Consider the following 24,095-nt stretch of genomic DNA (forward strand, 5'->3'; position numbering starts at 1 on the left):
AGGAAAAATTCTTTTTGTGGGCTCCTGCAGTTACTCCTATACATTGATTCTTGCATTAACCCTGAGACTTTAGGAGCAGTGTGTGCTGTTGGGATGTTGTTGTTCATGGAACACTTTCAGTTTCAAATATAGTTTGGTTTGTTTGCCTGTTGAGCCCAGTTGTTTGGAGACAACACAGACCAGCAACAGACATCTCTCTGTTTTTCTTTCTGTGGGAAAATATCATGGAAAGAAGCTGGGGATTATTGATATTTAAGATCTCAGCTGGTGGTGAAAGCCCAGCGAGCAGGAGCTGCATTTCTGGAAGATGATCACCATCAAGAAACCTTCCAGGAGGGATGGGAGGGCACTAATGCTCCGCTGCCTTTGAGCTGGGAGGAAATGCAAGTGAGGGGAATGGAACCCTTCCAAGGAAATGGCTATAATGTCTGTCTCCTAATCACACATCAGGTGACATTCTTGCTTAAAGCAAGGAAAGGCCCTGGACCTCTCTCCCGAGGACATCCCCAAAGCTGCTGACAATGCTGGAGCCAACCAAGTTACCAAAGGAGGTGAAGCAGGTTCCTGATAATTTCCCCTACTGCCACTGTCCAAAAGGGAGAGCCCAGGAACAAGTAACAAGAAGCTGAAGCCACTGAGCTCCTGAGAGTCGAGTGGGCTGCTGGATAAGTTATCCCCATCCCAGACATCTTTTACAGGTCGTTGTTTTCGGCAGTGCATCTGATTTTGTGATAACAGACTGAAAACCAGCTGCTGAAGATGATGGATCCTGCACATGTAACTGCTGTGGGCAACATTTGGTAGCCCTGGTTGTGTGGTTGAGGGCTTACTCCTGAGCCTGCACAGCAGCCTGTCACTCATATGTTGCCAGCCTCTAGGGAAGCATGGACTGGCTTTCAGAGTCAAGCTGAAGTTAAAACTACCTTTATTTTAAAATAATTCTCCCCTCCTCTTTCACCAGAATGAATATCGTGTCCTTGGGAAACACCAGTCTCTCTCTCCTGTTTTCAGATGAAAACTCCCAAGGATACAAGTAAGAAAGACAGTTCCCAAAGTCCCAGGGCAGTGCAGTGCCTCTTCTATTCAGCACCTCACTTGATACTGCATTTCCTTGCAAGTTGTACTTGTTTTCTGTTTTTTTTCTGTTAAGAAATTGGCTTTGAAGGGGCTTGTAAGCTTTTATCAGCCTTAATGCTGCACAATTTCCTTTGACAGGTCTCTGAGAATGAGCAGAGCAGAAAACCCAACTTAGGTGCCCTCCTTGTTTCTGTTTCCTCCTTACCTTCTCTGTTCCAGCTCCTCTTTTGGGGTTCTGGCTTCAGGCAAGGTCAGGCTTACTTCAGGTCTCAGAGTAGCTAGAAATGTTCAGGTTCTCTATGTCCTTATGGTTGTTTAGGTAATATAAATATATATATATATATATATGTTTCTTTTGCTAAAAAAATAAACTTAAAGATGTTCTGGCCTTCTCCTATTCTTCTCCAGTGAGATTTGTGGTGCCTGAGCTTGAGCTGAAGGGGAGGGCACAGTGTATGACTGCAAGCAATGCAAAATGTCAGTAATGCACTGGCATTGATTTGGCTTTATAGCATTTCTCCCAGCTGTGATTCAAAACAAGCTGTTTTCATCCCCTTATTTACAGGGAGTCAACCCTATCTGGGAGAGCTCTCCCTCTGCCAGCACCCGTTATCAGGCTGCTCACCAGCAAAAGGGACATCAGCCAAAACCCAGGCATCTCTCAGCCTCGTGGTGACAGCTGACAGGGGCTCTGTGTCACAGGCTCTGCCTCCGAGCAGACAGTGGTGTGGCCAGACACGCTTTAATCTGCTTCCTGTCTCCCGTTCACTCCTGTTGTGTTTCTGTCCTTCACTGCACAAACTGCAGCTCGGGGTCAGGCCTTTTTCAGAGGAGGATCTGTGAGATCCCAGCGTAGCAGCTTGGGTTGTGTGACGTCCTTGCTGTCCATTCACTTGCTCTTGGGAAGTTGGCAGGGGAGCTTCTCGAGCAGCGGTGTCGTCATCCTGGCTGGGATGGGACGAGCTGCTCTGCTCCTGCCCTCCACCCCAGACTCTTTATTTAGCCTGGGTGCTGAGTTGCTCTGGAGCAGCCTTGGCTGGAGGCTTTCCCTCAGCAGATCTGTTCTTGAACTCTCTCCATTTGTGTGGTGCAGCTTCAGCTTCTGCACACCAAAGGCTGTGCCTCTGCTTTGTCACACCACGGAGCGCACGGGCAGCTCTCCAGCAGTCTGGCTCAAACTGCTGCTGTGCTTAAAACTCCCATGCCATTTGTCTGTCTGAAGGAAGGGATAAAGTCTCTAGCTTGGTGTTTCAATGGCAACCTAATCTCTGGCTCTCTGCTGCCTGGATGGTTGCCTCCAGCTGCCAGTAAATCCGGAGATATCCAGATTATAACCCTTGTCCTGAGCAGTGGTTTTGCTGCAGGAGCTGCAGGCTGAGGTACAGTCCTGTCCTGCTTGGGACACTGCACTCCTCGGGGCTCAGGGAGAAGGGTGGTCTCAAAGACCTGGCAAAGAGACCTGCACTCAGTTGCTGGAGCTTTTGTGACTTTTTGTGCCTTTGGTCCAGCAGTGCCACCTCACCTGTAAGATAAGAACAGTGCTGCTTTTGTCTTACTGTGTTTTATGACTCTGAGAATAGGACAGCCTCTTGTGATACCCTAGTTGGCCCAAATCAGCCTTTTGATTGAAGTATTTGTGTTGTGGTCAGTAAGACAGTGTCTCAGGAGGTGAATGAATGGGATGAACAGCCTTGGCACATCATGTGCTGCCACAGCCTTCAGGAGACAAACACTCCCTACTCCAAACTGTTGTTGCTACAGAAATCCCCATCTCACCTCTGGAAACATGCTGGGAGGATGTTCTGACTCCTCTCTTACTTATGCCACCCTAGAAGAAGAATGTTCCAGCAAGGCTGTGTGACTTTTTATCCTGCTGAGCTCTGCTGGATTCTGTGGGCACACACCTGTCCCGCTCTGCCCTTGGAGCCTCCTGTGTCTGCAGCACTTTCTGCCTTCAGAGAATCAGAAGATTCTGCTGGAAACCCACAGCTGGTCTGTGCAGGGATGGGATTTCCTGGTCTCTCTACTTTAGTAAGAGCCATTAAAACTCCAAATATTAAGTTATTCATCTGTTGGCTTTAAACATCACTCAAAGGTGAGAGAGATGGAGGGAAGAGCGTTCTTGCAACACAGCAAACCTGGGCTGTGATGCCCTTTCCAGCTGCCAGTCCCTGCACGTTTTTTCCTTTCATTTTTTGTAGCTGGTTTGGCTTATCACAAGGGCTCTGTGGTTTTGATGACATTTTTAATGTAAGAAGGCTGCACATCTTGCATGGATCATTCTTGTTTGGTGTTTCAGAATGCTGGGGTTTCTTTTTTTTTTTTTTTTTTTTGTTCTTTTCGTTTAAACTGAACACATTACTGCTCCTGGAGGGATTTTTACAAGCCAGCTTGTAGAATAACAAAAAAGGAATTCTGCAGGCTCATCCATTTTAGTCTTGTCTGCTTTTGAAAACTCCATTGCTACAGGGTCAGTAGGAGAAGTTGGGGATCTGTCACCCAGGAGATTGGCCTGTAGCTGATGTTTCTCCTCAGTTCCAGAGCTAATAATGCCACAGGGAAATCCTTCCCTTTTTCTTGCTTTCCAGTCAATTGAATAATAAATCCCAGAGCTTATTCCAGTGCATTAGGATTGCTATTTGAAGTCCTGTTACACATAAACTCTTTTATGTGTTTAATTCCCTTATGACTCTACATCTTGGAGAGAAGGAGGCTTGGAAAAAGATGTCTGCTCTCCCATGCACACAGGGATGGAAATGGAGGATCAGCAGTGCTCCTGCACACAGGGTGGAGGCTCTGGGAGTGCAGGGTTGGAGCTGCAGCACAAAGGGGCATTCTCAGGTGTGGAACAATGTGGATGGCTGTGTGTGCTGCCTGGGCACAGGTGGAGGGGCCACCTGCTTTGTGGGCTGTGCTCAGGCCCAGGTGTGCTCAGGCAGCTGACTGAGGGCTTTTGATCTCGCTCAGACATTGTCTGAACACTCTTCCTCCTCGCTGGTGGAAGTGCTGCTCTGCAGCAGCACTGAGATCTGATTGTTAATAGAGGCAGGAGCTGATGATAACTCTGGTGGCACAGAAACATCTGTCTGTGTCCTCGGTCTTTTTCTTCTTAAGGCTGAGAGACTGTAAATTATTGCTGTTTACAGTGTGGCATGGGAGCTGTATAAGTTTTGTTTCCTGGGTTTTAGTCTCTGGCTAAGCTGTGCAAACCAGACATGTCCAGAGCTAAACAGAGTCCTCTTCCTCCCCTTTGGCAGAGGCAGGAGACACGTACAATGACCTCCAGTGCTCCTGCAGCTGCAGGGTTTTTATCCAGTGTCTGCAGGAGCATACTTGAAACTACTCTGGTTACATTTTTCTCTGGGGAGCTACTGCCTTTGTGCTGGGGAAGCTGGAAGGGCTGGGGCTGCAGGAAAAAAGAGCCCAGGTCTCATTCACAGCGATGGTCTCTGCCGTGCCTGTGAGCTGCAAAGGTGCTCCTTGTCCCTGCAGCAGCTGTGGCACTGCTTTGAGGTGAATTGTCTTGTCTGTGTTCACAGAGGGGCTCCCTGGTGCAATCAGTGTCTGGTAGGCTTTGAGAGGACAGTTATGATGGTCTGTCTGGAGTGAGGGGGGTGGTGTTGGGAACCAGATATATTCCTGATAACTTCCCTGAGCTCTCAACAACATCCCTTCTTTCCAAGCACTTCAGGCTGTGGTTACTTCACCTGACATATCTGAAATGTGATTTCAGAACACCCTGATTTTCTGTGGGGAGTTTTGGCATGTCTATATATCAGGGCATGGGTAAAAAGTTAAAGGCACGACCACAAGCTTTGTTCTGAACTTCTTTTAAAGCAGAGGTAGCACTTGTTATAATGAAGGTCCACTGTCCCTGAAAGACAATATACCAGTTCTGTGGAGAGGGTTGGACCCACTAGGGTTGATATGTGACTTCATTGCCATGAGAGTAGTAGGCAAAAGAAAGCCTTGGATTCTTTGGTTTCCAGATTCTTTGCCAGTCAAAAAAAAAGCAAGTTCATTCCTCTTGTTATCCTGAAACCCACCACAAAGGGATGGTGAAACTTTCAACCTGGGACTTGAATAAAAATGAATGAGAAGCCTCTGGAGGTCTCCTGGGGCAGGAGCTGCAGTGGCTGAATGAACACAGTGACAAAACCTTCTCTTGCCATGTGGAAAGGAGTTTCACGCCTTCCCTCTCCTGGGGTCCTTGGGCACAAACAGCTTTGTTTGGGAGTGTCAAAGGGCAGGGCAGATGCAGGATGGGGGGAAGGCATTTCCTGAGTGTGACAGGCTGTCCTGCCTGGGTCATGGCAGAGATCACGCCTGTCTCTTTGACCTGGTTTCTGAGGCTTTGATCCAAGAATGTGACACTCTTCCCCTTTGCTGTGTCAGGGCTGGCTCTTGTGTTCAGTGACACTTCCTTGAGAGGGGGGGACACATCCTTGTGTGCTGAGGCGTGAGACTTACTGGCTGCCATCCTTCTGCGTGTCCTGACCTCTCCAGTACTCCCAGCTTCCTACCCCCAGATCAGTTCATCAGTCATCTCTCCCCAGATTACCATTTCCTGAGCAGTCACTTAAAGACACTAGCAAGAGGCATTGCTTCCCAAATGATGATTGCATGTGGACAAGCCTGTCTGACAGGGATCAGGCGGTCTCCAAGGACAGGCAGGTCTAGTTTGTGGTCTAGTAACAGCAGCAGCTGCTGATTGAGCTTTCTGGGTTCTTCCCTGGGAGTTGCTCCACTCCCTGGGTCCCTGTTATGAAGCCTCAGCAAACATTTTGGGAAATGCCATCTGTCTCTTGCAGCAGAGTGGCAGGTCCTGGTGGTTTGCTTCTCTGTGAAGGGCTTGGAAGTCTTCTGCTGAAGGGGAGTGTGTGTGCTGAGCACATCCTTTGGCTGTCTGGGGAGCAAAGCAGTGCAGGTTGTGGCTCATCTTAAACTCATCTCTTCCTGTGGTTTGGCAGATTTCTATGCCAGTGTTTGTGGCTTGGGTGACATCCAAGGGAAAGGCCTCCCTATTCTGCTACCAATCCTTTTTTCTGCCTGTTGTGTTTTCCACATGTTTTTTTCATTCTAAAGCTTCTGATCTTTAACAGGTATCTTCATTCCCTATCCTTTTTCCATGTGGTTTTTTTCCCCTCTCCTTCAAGTGTCAGACAGTGGTGATGCTTTGCTGAAGGCACTTTCTTTGCTCCCCTCCTGGAATAGCTGTCAGAAATCTGCATGATGTGATGACACAGGCAACAACAGACCTTGGTGCCACATCAAAAACTGAGTGGAAAATGATGCTATGAGGAAGAACAGAGCAACTTCAGAACAAATTGGAGCTTGCAAGCTGGGACCACTTCACATGTGTGACTGCAGGATGCTGAACAGAGCTGCAAACATCAGAACTCTTCCAGGAAATTCAGGGTGGGTGGTAGACTGTGACAGCTGAGCTCCACGTTTGTCATGCCCTGAGAAGTCCTCGCTCATTTGAGGATTAAACTGTAGCTACTTCCCCGACACAGCGCTGCTGCCAAGATTCCAGTCTGGCTCAAGCCACTCTCCACACTTCATAATGAAGTTTGAGAGAGCTTTAACATCTTGGTGTTGGCAGAAACGTGGTTTTAAAATCACAGTGTGGTTGGAGACTAGCTGGCTCTGGACACTGGTAACAGGGCTGGAGACTTTCATCTCAAGGTCAAATGCAGCTGTGGTGTCAGTGACAAAGCCATGAACTTCTGACTGATGGTTCGGGGCTTACGTGTGGAAAGATGTCTTGAGTCCAACGCCAGGACCTGGAGTCGGGAGGCTTTGGTTCAGATTCTGAGCTCTGCCAGAGCTATTCTGAGAGACCCTCAGCAAGACACTTGAAGTCTTTGTGCCTTAGGTCTCTCTGTTAGGAAGCACTGAAGGTCTCCCTACACCAGTGTGCTGCCAAATCCTCAAACTCGCTCCCGGCTGGCAGCTCCTGAATACCACTGGATGCAGAAGTGCAAAGAACTCAGTGGGACGAGCTGGCTCTGTCCAGCTCCTATCAGACAAGTGCCTGGATCCCAGTTATTAGCAGGATTAGCAGTGACTGGTGAGCTTTCTGGCAGCTCCAGGGGTGAGGAACATCATGTTCTCAGGAGGCAGCGCTCCTCTCCCAGAGCTGGATGATGCTCTTCCCAGTGCAGGAGGAAGCTCGTGCAGCCCTCCTCCCTGGTGGCTATGGGAGAACGTGCTTTCTGTGTTTGGCAGCTGGCACAAATCATCAGCAACAGCTTCCTGAGCAATGAGTTTCCCAAAGACTCTGTTAACCACGACTGAGCTGCTCCCTTCTTTCCAAGACACACATGGGCAGCCTCTCCTGGCAAGGCTTTGTTACTGCTCTTGGAGTAACCACCACCGTCACTGCAGCGCTGTCCTGGGTGTACACCTGTGCCTGCGTCCCCCTGGAGCATTTTGGATGGGATTCATGCAGCCTCTGGCTCCATCCTGGCCTTGTGCCCAGCTGAGCTGGGGCATTGCTCTGCCTCCTGCTTCTTCCCCAGGGAGAGGGTGCTCAGGGCTTGTGTCTGCCCGGCTTGGAGAGAGAAGCATAAGCTGCAGCCTGCAACACTGTAATCCCAAAGCTTCAGACTCTCCCTGTGTGTGCCAAATTCCTTTGGCTGTTAACTAAGGGTAGGAATTTCGAGGGGAGCTTGTGGAGTACGACTTCTGTGTTTGCTTTCAGCTTCCTGAATAGCAGCAGTGACTTGTTTGGCTGTATAATGGGAAAACTCTCATTTGCTAGCTTTGAAGAGCTGCTGTTTTGAAGGAAAAGCTGGCACTTAGGCAACTTGTCTGTTTAGTGTTGACTTCAGAATCACTACTGGTGCCTTGCACAGGTCTGTTGTGTCTGCAGGTAGCCCTCCAGTTTCCAGTGGGGCTTGGCAGTGCCTGTGCTGTGATTGGGACCCTGGGGGTGCTGAGCAGGACACGGAGCTCCCAAACCTGTCCTGCACAGGCAGTGGTGAAGAAAGTGTGACCCTGTTTCAGATGGGGAGAACAGGTCAGCCAGCTGGAATAAAGGCTCCATGAGGATCACTGATATAGTTGTCGTGCTGATGGGTTGGTAAACCCCAGATCTGAGTTTTGGGAGAGGGGAAGACAGCGGAGAGATTGGAAGCTCTGTTAGTACTGAGTGAGGAGAGGCTCATGCCAGCCTTTGTTCAGTGTCAGAGAAATCCTCGAGGCTGCAGCGTAGCAGAGATCTGCACAAAGCCATCCTGGTGTTACCTGGGGAGAGGTGTGGGGAAGAGCCAGAAGGGCATGAGGGCTTGAGGAGGAAAATAGAAGGTGTTGAATCAGACCCACACTGAAGTAAAACGTGACTCTGTTATTTTGTGTGACTATTTCCTGTAGCTGGGGGTGGCTGGGTGCTCTGGGGATGTATCCAGGCAGGAAGATGTGCTGTGGATTAGCGGCAACACCACCCTTGGGTAGGTAAGTGCATTCCACTGACCCCTTGTTTGTGTTAGTTACAGGACTCTCATCAGGCCCACCTACAAAATGTCCTACAGAACTGTGACCACGCTGGAGTGGAGGTGCTGTCCTGGCTTCACGGGGAGCAACTGTGAGGAGGGTGAGTTATCCAGCAGTGCACCTCTCCTTATGGAGCAGCAAGGATGGATGGGCTGGGTTCAGCTGGCTTTTGTTCCTTAACTTGCCCCATGCCTCTCAAACAGAGGAACAAATCACCTGTTCTCTTCACTGCCCTCCTTATCTGAATGTCACATACCAGCTCTGGAGCACAGAGCACACTGAATGGCTGCAAACAGCCCTGAACGGGGAGGGGGAAGGAAATGAAGAAATGGGTACTCAGGGATGACCTGAATATAGATGTGCTTGTGCTTGGCATCCCCATTGCACAGTCCTGCAGAAAATGCACATTCTCCACATTACTGTGTTACCTTCTCCACGTTCCCTGTCATCACCATCAGTTGCTGTACCTGCTGAAAGCTGGTCCCTGAATGGCTGCTTCTGAAAGCTTTATGCCTGTAAGATCTGGACATAAATAATATGTGTTCCCAGAAAGCTTTGAATTAAATCAGCACCTTTGGTTTCCTTTTCCACCTGCTCCCTGACTTATGGGTACAACACTTAGAGTTGCACAGTGCATGTGAAAACACAGTTCTGGGTTTGGCATTTGATCTTTCACACAGAGGAAAACAGAGCAGGAAGAAAAGAAAGTATTCTCTCTTTATTTTTTTTAAATCACAGTAGACAAAAAGGGCATGTTTTGCATTTCCCTTCCTAATGTTTTCTATTTCAACTGTTGATTCTCGGGGTTTAAAATAAGTCCTGCTTCTCCACCAAGTTTCATGTTTAGGCATTAAAGCCTCTGCTCAATCTGCCATGAGGTTTCATGGTTTGTGAGTGGGAGGAACTGGGCCTTGAGTGTTCTGTCCACGTGCATCAGGTCAGCATGGCCTGTCTCTGGCAGTGAAGGGTCACTGGGGTGTCCAGCACCTCTCACACTCTGCTGTTTGTGAGATCTTCATGCTGATCACACAATTTGGGCCAATCTCGAGCTAGGAAGTTGTCCCCTTACAGTCACAAAGAATGCTGGTTGCAGACAGCAGCTCCCTCCAGGCTGCTGAGGGAACAACAGCTTCCCAGAAGCTCAAGAAAAGCCTTAAAAAGTGGCACAAACTACCCCAAAACTGCAATCTGCTGGAGAGAGCTTTGCATTTTAACAGCTAAAAGGGGTGAGCCTGAGACAGAGAAGCTGCTGAGTGCAGCTTGGAGCTTTACCTGCTGCTGCAGGGGAGAGGGGACCTAAGGATGGTGGCAGAGCTGGCACTTCCAGAGCAGCTGCAGCTCAGGGTGAAAGGACCTGCCCAGGGAAGCCCTTGAGCAGAGCCCGCTGGTGCCCGTGGGTTTGGACAGGTGTGAGTAATTCCAGCTCAGTGGTGCACAGGAGAGAATCCAGCTCCCTCCTGCAGTGCCAGAGCTGCCTCAGCACAGCCCCTGGAAATAAAAAGCCAACATAAGCTTGTTTGAGCAAGTGGAGCTCACAGGAGCAGGTCTGTGGAACGAGGCGACAATTTTATGCAGTTAGTTTGCAAGGTGGAAGTGTTCTTCTGGGCTTGGATATGGTCTGTGGAGTGGGAGCAGAAAGCCAGTAGCAAGCCCTCACTTTCATGTGTGAGATCCTTTTTACCTTTTTATTTTTTTTTTTCTTTTCTCTCCCTAAAATATCTGGTGCTACTGACAGTCCCATACTCTTGAAATGAGGAGAAAAATAAAGAAGTACTCATTTCTAGGACAGCAGAGTTTTGCCATGAGTTTCCAGTGTCAACACTGCTGCTGGTGGTGTGCACAGCACCTTGAGCTGTCCATCAATTCTAAAATGGAAGCATTTACCTACTCCTTATGTTACTTCTTAGTGTCACTTGGAAGAGAGGCTAAAAAGAGCTTTTTGGCAACCTGATATAAAGCCTTTTGTACTTTCTGTGCTCTCTCCTACTGCAAGTTTGGTTCCTCTGAGAGGGTGGGATGTTTACATCTGTGTGAGTCCTTCCTGGAAACAGCAGACAAAAGGAAACAGGAAACAGAAAACTAAACTGAAACAAAACCAAACCAGGGCAGTGGTGAAGCTACAGGGAATTAGCAGGGTAGAATTTCAAAATGCTTTCACTTTTTTTTGGTATTTAATTAGATTTCTTCTCAATATTCCACGTCACTTGGATGCACAGCTGGTGCTCTTGCAGCTGATGTGAGGCAGGTATGGCTGGAGGCAGACTGGACCTGCACTGTTTTTAACTTACCTTCTTGCTGTGTTGCAAACAATCCAGTTCTCTGGCAGCCACTGCTCTCCATGTGCCAGCACAAGGGCAGCTGCAGTGGCTCTGGGCTTCCTCTGCAAGAGGTCTCCTCTTTCCAGAGACTGAAGGAAAACATTTTCCTTCCCAACGAGTCCTGGAATAGCGAGGTTGCATTTTCATCAGTAGGGTGGACTGGAGATAAGATTGATCAAGCACAGAGGAGTTGTGTGTGTGTGTGTGTGGGAATGGCTGCAGGGTCCCTTCTTCAGACTGATGGTGACCTTTGTGTCTTGATGCTTGAGAGATCTGTAACTTCTGTTGATTCCTCCTTTTAATCCCCAGTGAACAGGGTTAATATTTACTCCTTTCTTGTGCTGTTCTGAAACAGTGTCTTTGGGGGAGCCAGTGCAGCATATCTGCAGCATAGATTATTTTTACTAGCTGTCCTTATATCAAGCCTTCTTTGCCCAATGAAAATTTATTTCTTTTAGCATTTTATGAGGGGAGACAGGACAGGGAGAGGGCGAACAAGGAGGAAACAAGTCAGAGAATTTGCACTCATTCAGAGGCTGCAGTGCAGTTGTTTGTGACACGATCCTCTTGTGATCTCCCAAAGGGCAGGTCAGCTTCCCTTTGCTAAGGAAGCAGTTCAGTGTGGGTGTCTAATCCCAAAATATTGGGACATCAGAGTTCTGATGAGACTGACTTGCTGGAACACACCTTTGGTGGGAAAGCCCCCCTGCCACAGGAACACCCTGCGCTCTGAAAGCAACATGATAAATCCAATTCACTATTAAAGTGTCTCGATCCTCTAATAAGTTTAGCTTGAGACAGTAACCACTGAACTGTCACCAGCTGGCAGGCACCTACAGTAATGCTGAAGGCTGCACATTTTCACATTAAATTATCTTGGGAATTTAACTCTTGCATTGGAGGTGATAGAGAGCAGCAGCATCTGGAGGAAGCTCAGCTTTAGAGGTGGATGGAGATCTTGCTCTCAGTGGATTATTAATTTACTGAGGTAGGGATGGTTTCCAATGTTTCCTTTTTTAAGCTGACACATTTGGGGCTTTCCCCCCTTCCCTTCATTGCTTTCCCCTCACCCAAAGGTGTGTCAACGCTTGAAAGGTCTCCAGTTCCTTCACTGGTTTTATAGAACTGTGACCAGCTGGTTGAGTTGATAGTTAAAAATCACCAGTTGTACCAGGCCTTCCCAAAGGGCTTCTTGCAGCTTTCTTGGATGGAGAAAGAGACTTGATGCAAACAAGTCTGCTGAATATAACTGTCACTAGATGCTAACTTTTATTTTCCAGTTTCAGGTTTTTTTTTGTTTGTTTTGTTTAAACTGGAGCCCAAGCCCAGGACAGGAAATGAATCCACTGAGCCACCCAGTCTGCTGACTGCTGATATAAAGAACATATGGATGAGGGCAGTGCAGAGGTGAAGTGGTTTAGTTGTTGCAATCATGCATCAAGCTGATTGATTCGAATCCAAGATGATGCTGACATTTCAACTCAGCCTTTTTTTGTTTTTCTATATGGCTGAAAGTTCAAAGGCAAGTGCAACCTCCTGGGAGAGGAAAAGTGTCCCCAGCAAGTTCAGGGGCTCGGTGTGCTGCCCTAGAGCTCTCCAGCTAGGCAAGGTCTTATTTCCCTTCACAAATGTAACATGGCTTTCTTTCTTGTTTGTTTGTACTGCTTGAATTTGGGACAGTGGCCAGGATCCTATTTACCCCAGAAGTAGATTGATGGTAGACAACTTAGCTGGTTGGGCACGAAGCAGCTCCCAGAGTAACCTCAGCACCTCCAAAGTGGTGCCATTGTGATTCCAAGCTTACTGGGTTTTATTTTCTGTCTGTAAGAATAAAAGTAGGATAGGAAATTTCAGCAGCTTTGTTCAAGTTTTATTTGAGAACTTCTTTTTTTTTTTCTTCCTTCTCCCCTTCCTCATTTCAGTTCTTGGAATATTTTTATCTACTTCTAATAATTGTTGTTTGCATTTTGTCATCCTGATATTTTTCAGATCTCTTAGATTCTCATGTGTTTATAATTTTTAAAGCAGTATAAGCAAATGAGGACTTTCCTCTTGGTATGGTAGAGTGCAAAAACCCTCTTCTTTTTTACTGCTGGTGTCACCAAGTTTCTTGGTCTCAGGAGGAAAGATGAAGAAAAACAACGCCAGGAAAACCTTAAATGAGCAAATGCAATTATGGGACAAAATTTGGTGAGACCATGAGAAAGGACATCAAAACAAGAGCTGAAAGTTTGGAAGCCCATTGAAGGGCTCGAGGGGGGTGTTATTCAAAGAAGTGCTGGTGGGACCTCACCTCTGCAAGTCTTGGTTTAACTGTTAAAACACAGAAAATACCATCTCATGCCAAAGTTTCATGTTTATTGGATGCAACAAGTGAATTATGTGAGTACATGTTATAGACTATTGAGTGCAACCTGAATTCCCTAATAATTATCTAGTTAGTAAGTTAGGTGGTAAAATGTGAGAATTACCTCTGCAAACCTGCCCTCAAAAATAGTTCATGAAAAAGCACCTAAACACATTGACCACCCTTGATGGAATTGCTGATTGTGTGAAAGTGGCTTTCTGAGCACTGATGTTTGTGTACCTGGAGTACACAGGTATCTACTCCAATATTTTACTCCTTGTCCTCTACCTCCTGCTGTTCCATGGGTTATGCCTCCTGCTGCTCGTGGTTCTGGTGGCCCCTTCAACGTGAAGCTCCACCAGAAACTTCCCAAACTACCCCCTGATGTGTCACCCAGTTTCCATCCTCTCCCATCAGTGACCATTCAGCAGCCTCTGGCTTCAGGCACAGCGTGTGTCACCCCTGATCAAGTTTTTTGAGGAGTTCCTGGAGTGTGTGGTCAGTGTTGGAAGTATGTTCAGCCTGCTGAGAGCACTTTCTGGCATCAGTGGTGTGTGACTACTTGAACAAGTTCTAAGTGTTCATCTTCTCTTTCAATACATGGTCAAAAAAACCCCTAAAAATCCCTGTCAGATTTCCAAATATTTTGACACTGCATTCCAGCATCTGAGTAGTTTCATTTTTTTGGACATTTCTAATCTGAACAGGGAGGATTTTATTCAGCACCTAATGTCAAAATATCTGAAGTGCTAAATATCTGCAGATGTTATCTTAACATAATTGGGAAAGCTGTGTGCTGTACCATTACACTGTCCCACGTTTTTTTAGCTCCCATCCAATTACCGTGGTATGTAGGGAATCTTTATTTTGATAAGCTATTGCTTTGCTTTCCCAAACACACTGGATGCTGTCTGCTGCGTGTTTCTTAATTCACGAGTGGCAGACACACCTGTTTATAGTGAATGACTTTCCCTATGAATTTGCTTTCTTTCTAACCTGGGGTGAGCGTGACCTTCCCTTGGACAGGGCTAGGCCAGGCTGGGTGGGACCTGCAGCCACCTGGGCTGGTTGAAGGTGTCCCTGCCCATGGCAGGGCTGGAACGAGATGGGCTTTAAAGTCCCTCCCAACCCAGACCACTCTGGGCCTCTGTCAGATTTGTCTCAGCACTCTTAGACACATCTCTGGTGGTTGATTAGATAGGGATAGTTTTGCATCCAAGGAAGCTCCTGGATTACTTGGGGTGAGAATTGGGAGATGTGGGTTCTGAGGAGCCCACACAACCTCTTGACAGTGTCTTCTCCCTTTCTTAATGCTGATAACCTCCTTCAACCCTGAGCTTTTAACATGTTACTTTCTCATGTAGCTGTTCCTTTCAGAGCTCCTGTTCTCCCCCAAATTATCATTTGTTTCCCATTCATCCTCACAATGATGAAACTTTTATTTGCTTGAGGCCATTAGAAGGGAGTTGTTTTTTTCTCATATGTGAGACTCTCATTGTTACAGCCTTGGGAGCTGTTGACAGAGTGGTGCCCTCTGGAAAAAGGGGGATGTGACATTTTATCCTGTCAGTCCTGCAAACATAGTCAGGACCAAAATCAGGGAGAACGTTCTCCTGAAAAACTCCACCCTGTGCCTCTTTTCTACAGACATTGCTGTTGGAGGTGGTGGGTGGAGGGTGGGGCTGTGTTTATAGCAGCAGGTAGGAATTTCTGGAGTGTACTCTCATTTGCATAGGGAAGAGGTAAATGAGAGTTTCGAATTGGTGTCCACAGTTCATTCTGATGCCTTTCAAGTGAATTATAGATAACAATGCAAGAAGAATTAAACCCACCTGCTGGAGCTGTTCTGAGCTTCCTTGCTGCCTCAGTGACTTGTTTGGGGTTTATCAGGAATAGGAAATGAGGCTCAGGCCTTTAAGGTGAGATGCCTGTAGTTGGAGGGGGCGGCTGTGAAAAGCATCTTTCTGTCACTGACTTCACAAGGCTATTGCCCATTTAACCAGCTGGTTTGCATTTAATTCTTGAGCACAACACTCATGAAATTACAGCTCCTCCCCATTGCTTTTCAAGGGCTTAGTTAGGAAATGTGTGGACTTCGTGTTGCTGTCAAACAGTGTGGAATGGGATGGCTCCTTGAGGAAGAAGTTACTGAATTTGTTCCAGGAGAATACTTGAGTGGCCCAACAATGCCTGATTTGCAGAGTGCCACCTCTTCTCTTATGAGTGTTGTGTTTTATTTCCTTTTAGTTATCCTGGATAACTATTGAGATTGCTTTCATGTTTTGTAGAAGGTGAAAGGAAGAGATAAGCATCAAATTCCCATATTGCTGAACCCTAAGACTTTATTCTTATTATTAAGTGGGGAACCAGAAGTGTTCCTCCAGATAGTTGCTGGTGGAATTGACTTCCAATTTAACATGGAGAAGTGTTAGGCAAAAGCCTGTTCAACGAGTGCCATTCCAACATTCCATGTCTTCAGTCAGTACAGCTCCATTTGGGAAGCTACAGGAACGTGGGTGAGTCTTTGGCAACTTTACAGGTCTGAAATAACTGAAGGCTGGGAAAAACTTGCTGTTGAGCTTTCTGAAGGAATCAGCTTTGATTTTATGTGCCATCAGATAGATTTTTGAACAATATTTAATAAAAGGCTTCATCAAAAGGCATGAGTGAAACATCACTATTTAAACGGGTTGTAGTAGGTCCCTCAACCACCAAAGCAGGCAAGACTGAGGAATGGCTCTGCAAACCCCCTATCATGGAGTTCATTAAGAATTGATAATCTTTATTCTGGCTTTACAACAGACGCTTCTTGCTCGGGCTCCTGATTTGTCTCTCCTTGGATAGCGCATCCAAATCCACAAGTAACATGCAAGTTTGCATTTCATTTTGAGCCCAGCAGGCATAAGGCAATGAGGTTACAAGACCTTTCCAAGTGAGCCTGGAGGGACTTGTTGGCTAGAGTTTGGATTTCTGGCAAGCAGCTTCCTCCAGCTCTCTCCTGTAATAAACCCAGGGTTCAGTCCCCGGCCTCTCGCAGATACCGAGCGCTGTTGCGTGTCTCTGGGTAATCAGTCACTGCACAGGCACAGATGTTTCAAGATGCACAGCAATGGGTGCAGCAGAAAAGAGAGGCAACGTCAGGGTCACGCTACAGATGCAGCCACATCTTCCATGTGTTCGTTCCTGACGGCAGAATTCCTGTAAGGTTTGCGGTTTCCTGGTCGCAAATCCCACCGACGGGGAACGCGAGCACTGATCACGCTCGGGACTTGGGTGAGCCCTGCAGTGCCAGGGATGGCTGATGCCTCCACTGCAGGCACATCCAAGAGAAGAGCATTTAAGTAACAACACAGAGGGGTTTGGGATTGCCCAAGGCTTCAATTAATTTGGGCAGCAATTCTAACAAAAGGCAGAAGAATTTTAGAAATACGGGACTAGAAGATGTCCTACCCCTTACCTGGTCGTGGAGATACTAAGAGGTGGTTGAAGAAATTCCTGCATTTTCTCTTTTCCTGTAAATGAAATAAAGTCAAGCCTGAAAGAGCAGAAAGCAGACCCAGCCAGCAGAGTGTAATGCTCCATTTGTTTGTACATAATGACTTTTGTAGCAGCAGTGCTGAGGATGTCTTTGGCACGGATCCACCCTAGGAAGTGCAGGGCCTGTGTTCGTTGCTAGGTGGTCCTTCATTGTAAAAAAACCTTGAGGGACATCCATGGCAGATGGGCTTTAATGAGACTGTGTCCTGCTGCCAGTGACTGTCACATGTGGCTCCCCAGGTCGAGCACAGGAGGTTTCTGTTGAAGGTGTCGGGTCTTGTTCTCATGGAAGGAGAGTGTTTCTTACAGCACAAACTGTAGAAACTGCTGTGGTACCACTGAGACCCTGATGGAAATTGTGAATGTCTGGGTTAATTAGTTCTTCTCCAGTGGCCAGTTTGGGTGAGAGATACAAGCGTGGCTCTTGTCAGCCAGTGTTTTTTAGCCTCAGTGGTAGAGAACTGTACTTAAGTAACAAAAGTTCTGGTTTTCTCTTTACTGGTGGCGAGAGTTGTTAAATCCATGAGCTGCCAGTACTTGTGTAGCACTGGCTCAGACTCCACTCTCTGTATGGCTGCAGGGCTCTGCTCTGTAAAATATTACAGCCCATTCAAGAAGGGGGACAAGCTACTCCTCAGCTTGGCTTGTTTGATCTTTTCAAGCTTTGCCTCAAGTGATTAGGCAAACAGTGTCTTTTTAACCATTCTCCAGTTGTATTATCTGCTAAACACATCTCCCAGTGTGATCTGCCAGAGATGCCTTGAACACTGTCCCTCTGCTGTGTATTTGCTTGTGGTAACGTAAATAAGCAGTTATTTCTGCTGCATCTGGTGTGTCTGGGTGGGATGCAGAGGATGGGTATTGGTTTATGTTTTAATATAACATAAACTTGAAGGTTCTTGCTTTTGTCTTAATATTAGCACTCACAGCAAGACAGCAGCTTTTTATTAGCTACACAGGAAAATAATCCATTCTCCTTGCTCTGTGAGTAGTTCATTTACAGCATGATGTGTCTGCACAAAGGTATCAGGCTTGCCCTGCCCTCATCTTAGGGAAGCAGAACATCTCCCAGCAGTGGTTTAGGCTGCTAACCATGAACCTGTGAGCTCCTTACAGAGCAGTCACAGGTGCTTTCACACACCTAGCAAGGACCTTGTAAGAGTATTTACACAGCTCCATTAATGCCTAGTAGGGACTTTTTTTTCCAGTGTCCTTTGGCACTCAGCAATGGTCTCCTAGGCCTGAACAAATGTGAGTCCTGTAAACTCTAGAACATAAACCTTCACCTTGGAATCTGTGTTCTGCTACAAGGTCACCTGCTAAGCTTTGGTCTTTGTTGATTGAAGAAGGAGAGACAATAAAAATAAGTTTCACACTTCAAACTCGTTAGAAGCTGACAGGAGTAAGAGAGGACCATTTTCCTGAAGTATATCAAAAGCTGATTATTGATCAGTCCCTTTTCCTTGGAGTTGGGATGACCCCAGAGGGAGTGAGTATCCTTTTTCCTATCCACATGGTTTTGTGCCTTGTTCATATCTCAAATCAGCAGAAACTCTGATCCTCACCTGGCTTTTTATGGCCGCTCGTAGGGCTGTAAATGTGAATGTGCTCTGACAGCAAACCCTAAATCAACCTTTGGTCACTGCAAGCTGGAACAATTTGAAAACCTGTGTAACTTTTTGACCAAACCTGGGCTGATGTTCAACATCTTTAATGAGACCTGGAGCCAGAATAGCCCTGCTGACTTCAGACTTGCATTATAAGCCAGCTGTGGACCCTCATGTACACTCAGCTTGGGGCAGAGGATATGATGGGTCAGCTGCAGCATTTGGGCAGGGATGTGCCTGCTCCCATGGGATCCCGTGAGCAGTGGTGTTCCCAGGGCTGTTTTATGCTTTGGCACTGAGAAGCAGTGGCCACTTTCTCCTCCTTTTCACCACTGGTGCTGAGCACCAACCATCCCAGGGCAGCCTTTGGCAGCATTTGCCATGGTTTTCCTTTGCTCCCCAGCTCTCACCATGGCATGAACAGTGTGACACTGAAATGGTTCCCAGTTTCTGAGAGGGTGTTGGAAGAGCTAAGAAGTAATCAAGTTTTTTTTCTGACTACTGCAGATCACAGAGGAGAGCTGCACCACTAATGTTTATGTAACAAAACTCTGCAGGACCTGTCTAGAAAGGAAAGGTGATTTTATTTTAATACACATCAATATATTAATTCCATTTACTCACATTCTTGTAACTGTGAGCACTTGTGGGGATTGGATCACTTGAGACCTGGAGAAAAAAGGGACAGTGATTGTCCTATCCTCTGTCTTTTGGGTCTATCCAGACTGGTGATGAAAGCTGGATTTTGGACAGTCTTTTATGACTTGTAGATGTCAGCAATAGTTATGATTTACCTTTTGACTCAAAAGTTTGCTTACTTCACTATCAATAACTATTACTCAAGGCTGCTGCCTGTTGTCTTTTACCTTATTCTGGGTATTTTCATGGCTATAGTTTGTCTTCCCATGGAGGTAACAGGAAGGAGCACAGTGTGTGTAACCTCCATTTGTGTTTCATTCTTACCAATTCTAATGTTTCTGTCAAAAAACCAGCTGGCACTTGGAACAGGTGATTGTTGTAGGTCTCTTCCAACTGGGACTATTTTATTCTGGGTAACAAATAATTTCCCTGTGTGTGACATAGCTGTGCCTTTTGAGATGCATATTATGGACTGTGAGTTCCCTCCAGAGCACCTGGAGATCCAGCTCCTGCCTTGGATCCGACAGTGTGGGAGTTTCTCTGTGTTGGTTGCCCCAAAGACAGTTTTGATGTGCACTGAAGCATCTCCCTGTGGGCCCTGATCCCATCTCCTGCTCCTCCTTGGCTGGCTGGGGTATCCAGCATGTGTATGAGAACAACCCAACCCCAAACCCCCCAAACCAAACCCAAAACATCCCTCAGGTTGAACACAGTTTCCCCCCTCATTCCAGTGACTAAATTCCACTTTATTGATGCAATAGGATGCTTCAGGCCATGTTCTCCAGGGCAGGGATTGCAACTGCTCATGTGATTAAAGTCCCTTGGCCAGCAGCCCCGGCACTGCGGGGTTCATTCCTGCAGGAAGAGTGGCTGGTGCTCGTTAACCACGCCGTGGTTCCAGATTTTGCAGCCTTGGGATTTCTGCCTCAGTAGTGAGAATACTCTGGTATTTGTAGTGATCCCACCTGAGCCCCACAGGATCTCTGGATGAGGGGCAGGGATCAGGGCCTGTGTCCATCTCCGTGGGCACACAGGAGATGTTTTATTGCCTTCGCTTATCTGGCTGCCCTTGACTCTCCTAATACGAACCATACCAAAGCAAGCTGCTGAGAACTGAGGATTATCTGCGGTATTCGTCACTTTTAGGAAGGGGAGTTGGTTCAGGGTTGGCTTTTAGCATTTGCTAGGCCTTGTCTCCTTGACAGAAAACAACAGACTAAAGCTATTACCACGAACAGCTGCTTAGAAGGGGCTTTGGGTATTTTTTCCGCTTTTGCTGACCTGAACCACAGCAATTATAAGTTCTGGTTATTGTAAACTTACCACAGAACACAAGGCATACCTTAAAATGATGTCATGTCTAGACACGCAATTCAGGTATAAATTATGGAGAGAAAGTAGCTTGTTCAGTGGTTAAACTGTAAAAATTTAACAAGATATTTCTGTGTCTTTAGCCTTCACTCTTGCATACGTATTTCTTTACTTCTTACCAGGAGAATTCTGTGACTGCCTCTTAATTTTTTTTTTGTGTTGGGAGATGGAATTTCCTCCCTGTTCTCCATTTCATTTCCTATTTCTGCCTCGCTGGGTCTCGAGGGAAGCGGCGTAGCCATCTACTCAGAGTCTAGAGCTGGGGAGGGAGACTCTTGGGTCCAGTCATGACTCAGGCAAGGTCACACAAGTATGGCAACCTTTCCAAAATCTGGCTTGCTCTTTTGGGTAGCTTTGTTTTATGGGGTGGCAGGGGAAAGAGAACTCTGCTGTGGTGCCCAGGTGCCTGATTTTTGAAGTACTCACTATTTGGAGTCTCGGCAACATCCCCGCAGTCCCTGGCGAGGCTGTGTGGGCCTTATGTTTGGGGTAAGTTGGATCCCATTTACAGCAGGCTTGTCTAGGTGGTTTCTGTGAGCTGGATTTCTGCCTGCAGTCCCTGCTCCAGCTCTGCATGGGAATGGTGGGCACAGCTGAGGTTTTGGGCAGTCTCCTCCCTGGGGCTCAAGCCCGGCAGCCCCAGGGGATGGGCGGCTGTCACAGGTGCTGTTCGGAACAGCCCCTGCACATCCCTCGTGTGCTGCCCACCAGCAGGGTTTGGGTAGAACTCCCCTGCTGACAGGGCCTGGCTACTCTAGGGCTTGTTTTAAAACACAGCTCCCCACACTTGGCCTGGGCTCCACTTCATGATGAGGCCGGAATTGTTGGCTTCCCACCTGGTGTAATCCATACCCTCCAGGTAGCGCCGATGAAATGCAGACTGTGGAGATGGAGGATGGAGGAGGCCTGCTGGGTTAGCAAACCAGTGCAGGACTATTCTCTGTAGTGTATTCTGTTGTGCTTTTCCTGGCCTAATTACACAGTCCTCAAGTGAAGGAATTTGGCAAGAGCATTCTTCCGCTTGAACTGGTATTTGGTCTCGAGTTCTCTTAGTAAGCTCTTTCTCAGTCACCTCCATTATTGCAAGCTGCCATCTAGAATTTCTCTCTGCAGATGCCTGTTGTGAATTTTGCTCCCAGGTCCAATTATGATGCCTCTTCTCACCTGAGGAGCATCTTGCTCTCCCCAGACATGTGGTCTGCCATCTGAGTGTCCCCTCAAGAGCAAGGATCTGACTCTTATCAAACCTGGGCCTCTCGTGGTCCTTTTGAACCCATAATCCCATTAGTTTGGTTCCTGGAAGCTGTCTGTGCTGCAGGTCTCTGGAGGCAGCTGTTAATGCTCGGCAAGCAGAGATGGCAGTTGATCCTATAGGAGTTGTTCTGTTCCTGTTGCCATGGGGACAGTTTTGGAATACACTAAAGAACAGTTTTGCTCTGTTTTCAGCACATGCAGCGATGCTCTTGTTTCCAAAGGGGTATGTGTGTCTGCAGTCACAGGGACTTGAGGTGTCCGTTCTGGCAGCTGATGTGCTGGGAAAGGAAGACTTTTCTTTGGCATCCATGAACTTGGGTAGAAAAGCTCTAAGCCTTGATTCACTCCCAGCACCAGACTTTTTGATAATACAGCAGTCAGGTCAACTTTCCCCCATGCCTTAGAGATGTCAGCCCTGTTCTGGAACCAGGACTTTCCTGTCCTGACCAAACCTTTGTCCAAAGAAAGTTGCAGTTTGCCCAGGTCTTTTGTGCTGTCCTGCTTCTCAGGATCACAGCAAGACTTGTTTTCACTTGGATGCATTTATATCCGTTGTTTCCCATGGCCTCTTTGTCCCTGCCATCAGGGAGTGACCTTTTTGCTGTTGTTTCAGTCTGCCCCTGCTATGCTGCTGTTTGCAGAGCAGTGTGTGGGAGGTGGACACAAGGTGTGTCCTGAGAGGTGCTCAGTGTCCCCGAGGGATTGTCCCCCAGTGACAAACCTTGTGGTGTTTGTGACTGAACTGCACCACAGATTGTCACAACACCTTCAGGGATCAACCCACAAAATGATTGCCTGCAGCAAGGCCACGCAGCAGATGCTGCCATTGGAATACTTTGTATTGAGAGCACTGGAGCAATTAGAGCTCCCACTGCACCCTTCCAGTGTATTGCACAGGCTGAGGTGGCCTTAGGGCCCCTTTTCAGCTTTTGATGGAGTGATTGTTTTTGTACATGGATGTCTTTTTCCCTTTCTGTTTTTTTCTGTAATGGCTGTTAAACGTAGGAGGAGAGTGTTATTATGGCTCGAAGTACTGTCAGCCAAAGTTTCTCCTCACTTCTGCTTCTAAGATATCCACTTGCAGTGTCCCAGTTTTCCCTATTCATGGCTTTTTAGAGGTTCTTTTTCTTTCATGAGACTCTTGATCAGTTCAAGTACAAACAGATGGAAAGCAGCAGAGATCCAGCTCCATAGCAGCACCCAGGCCAGGCTCTTAACTCATCTCAAGTGTTTGGTGCTCAGGGACAGGGGCTACAGCCAGGAATTGCATAGCCTGGGGCAGGATGCTGTATGTTCCTCACTATTCCCACACTTTTACCTCTCCCCTCACCTCCCCTTTCATCCCATCTTTCTGGGCCTGCAGTGTAGCTTCACCTTCTTGTTTGCCCGAGTGGAACTCCCTTTCCTGCAATATTGGGATGTCTCTCTCCTTGCCAGGTCCAGGCAGAGAAGCTACAGGCTCAGCTGGCACTTGTCCCCTCCCTGGGCAGATGGGGACAGGGGGTGAAGGCTGGTGGTGCACGGGAGGTGAAAGTTACGGAGAAACAGTTGGTGCTTCAGGCAGGACTCGTCTTGGCACCCTGTTCTCTTCTGGTGTTGAGGGAGTGTTCTTCAACAGAGGAAGAGTTTCTCTGGATAATGGATTCTGCTCCTGCTGCTGAGTGTGTGTTGTCAAAGCCAGCTTCTGTTGTTTGTGGAGTCTTTTCTCCAAAAAGCCCCAACTGGCATAAGATGATGTCACTAATGGCCCATCTTGCCTCGTGGGGCTGGTTTGGAGCCCACGGGGCCTCAGCAATAAAGCTGCCAGCAAGGCTTGCCCCTGTCCTGACTGTGCCAATGAGGAGAATTTCCAGTGAGACCACCGTGGGTGTTTCTCCTGTGGAATTATCATCACATCACTTTGCCAGCCTCCTTCAAGCAAATGTCAGATGGAAGTTTGTAAATCCTGTTGTCCCGTGAAAAATTAACTCGCTCCAAAGTGTTGAAGTGTTGCAGGAAGCAGAATTTCAGGCTGGACTGGAGCATTGAACTCTGTGGAAGCTGGAGAATTTTTCCCACTTCTACTCCATGTGGAGTAACTTAGCTTTTTCAGCACCTTAAGGGCATTGACATCCATCCAGGGAAGGGAAAAGAGGAGAAATGCAAGAAATGAAAATGTGAACCAGAACTTCTTAGGCAGAGACCGTGGCCTGCATATGAGATTCCCTTTTGCTTCAGATTTTATAGGAACTTTATGGAAAAGGAAGATGCATGATCTCTGAGGGGAGCACAGCCATTCTGCAGCTTTCTACTCAGAGATGGCCTTCAGCAAGCGTGTGTGTGTAGAGATAATTCTTACTGTGAAGCAGGACTTCTTAAAATTCTTAACAACATCTCGTTAAGTATCATCACTAGGAACTCTGCAGGGAGGATTTTGCTGAATTTTAATAGAAATAGTCTCTCTAGGAG

At 47.2% G+C, this 24,095-nt stretch overlaps 1 protein-coding gene across 3 annotated transcripts in view; it reads left to right on the forward strand.

Annotated features, from left to right (window-relative positions):
- Window positions 1–24,095, forward strand: part of COL26A1 (collagen type XXVI alpha 1 chain) — a 155,979-nt gene that overhangs the window by 24,676 nt on the left and 107,208 nt on the right. For 2 of the 3 annotated variants that reach the window (XM_027882144.1, XM_027882146.1), the window contains exon 3: window positions 8,571–8,674. In XM_027882144.1, the coding sequence (XP_027737945.1) occupies window positions 8,571–8,674 (104 nt within the window). The remainder of the gene's footprint in view (window positions 1–8,570; window positions 8,675–24,095) is intronic. The other variant, XM_027882145.1, reaches the window with a different exon arrangement.

This window comes from Empidonax traillii, unplaced genomic scaffold, assembly GCF_003031625.1.
Source record: "Empidonax traillii isolate 1590-97213 ecotype Southwest subspecies unplaced genomic scaffold, ASM303162v1 scaffold101:size1699134, whole genome shotgun sequence".
Taxonomy (NCBI): Eukaryota; Metazoa; Chordata; class Aves; order Passeriformes; family Tyrannidae; genus Empidonax; species Empidonax traillii.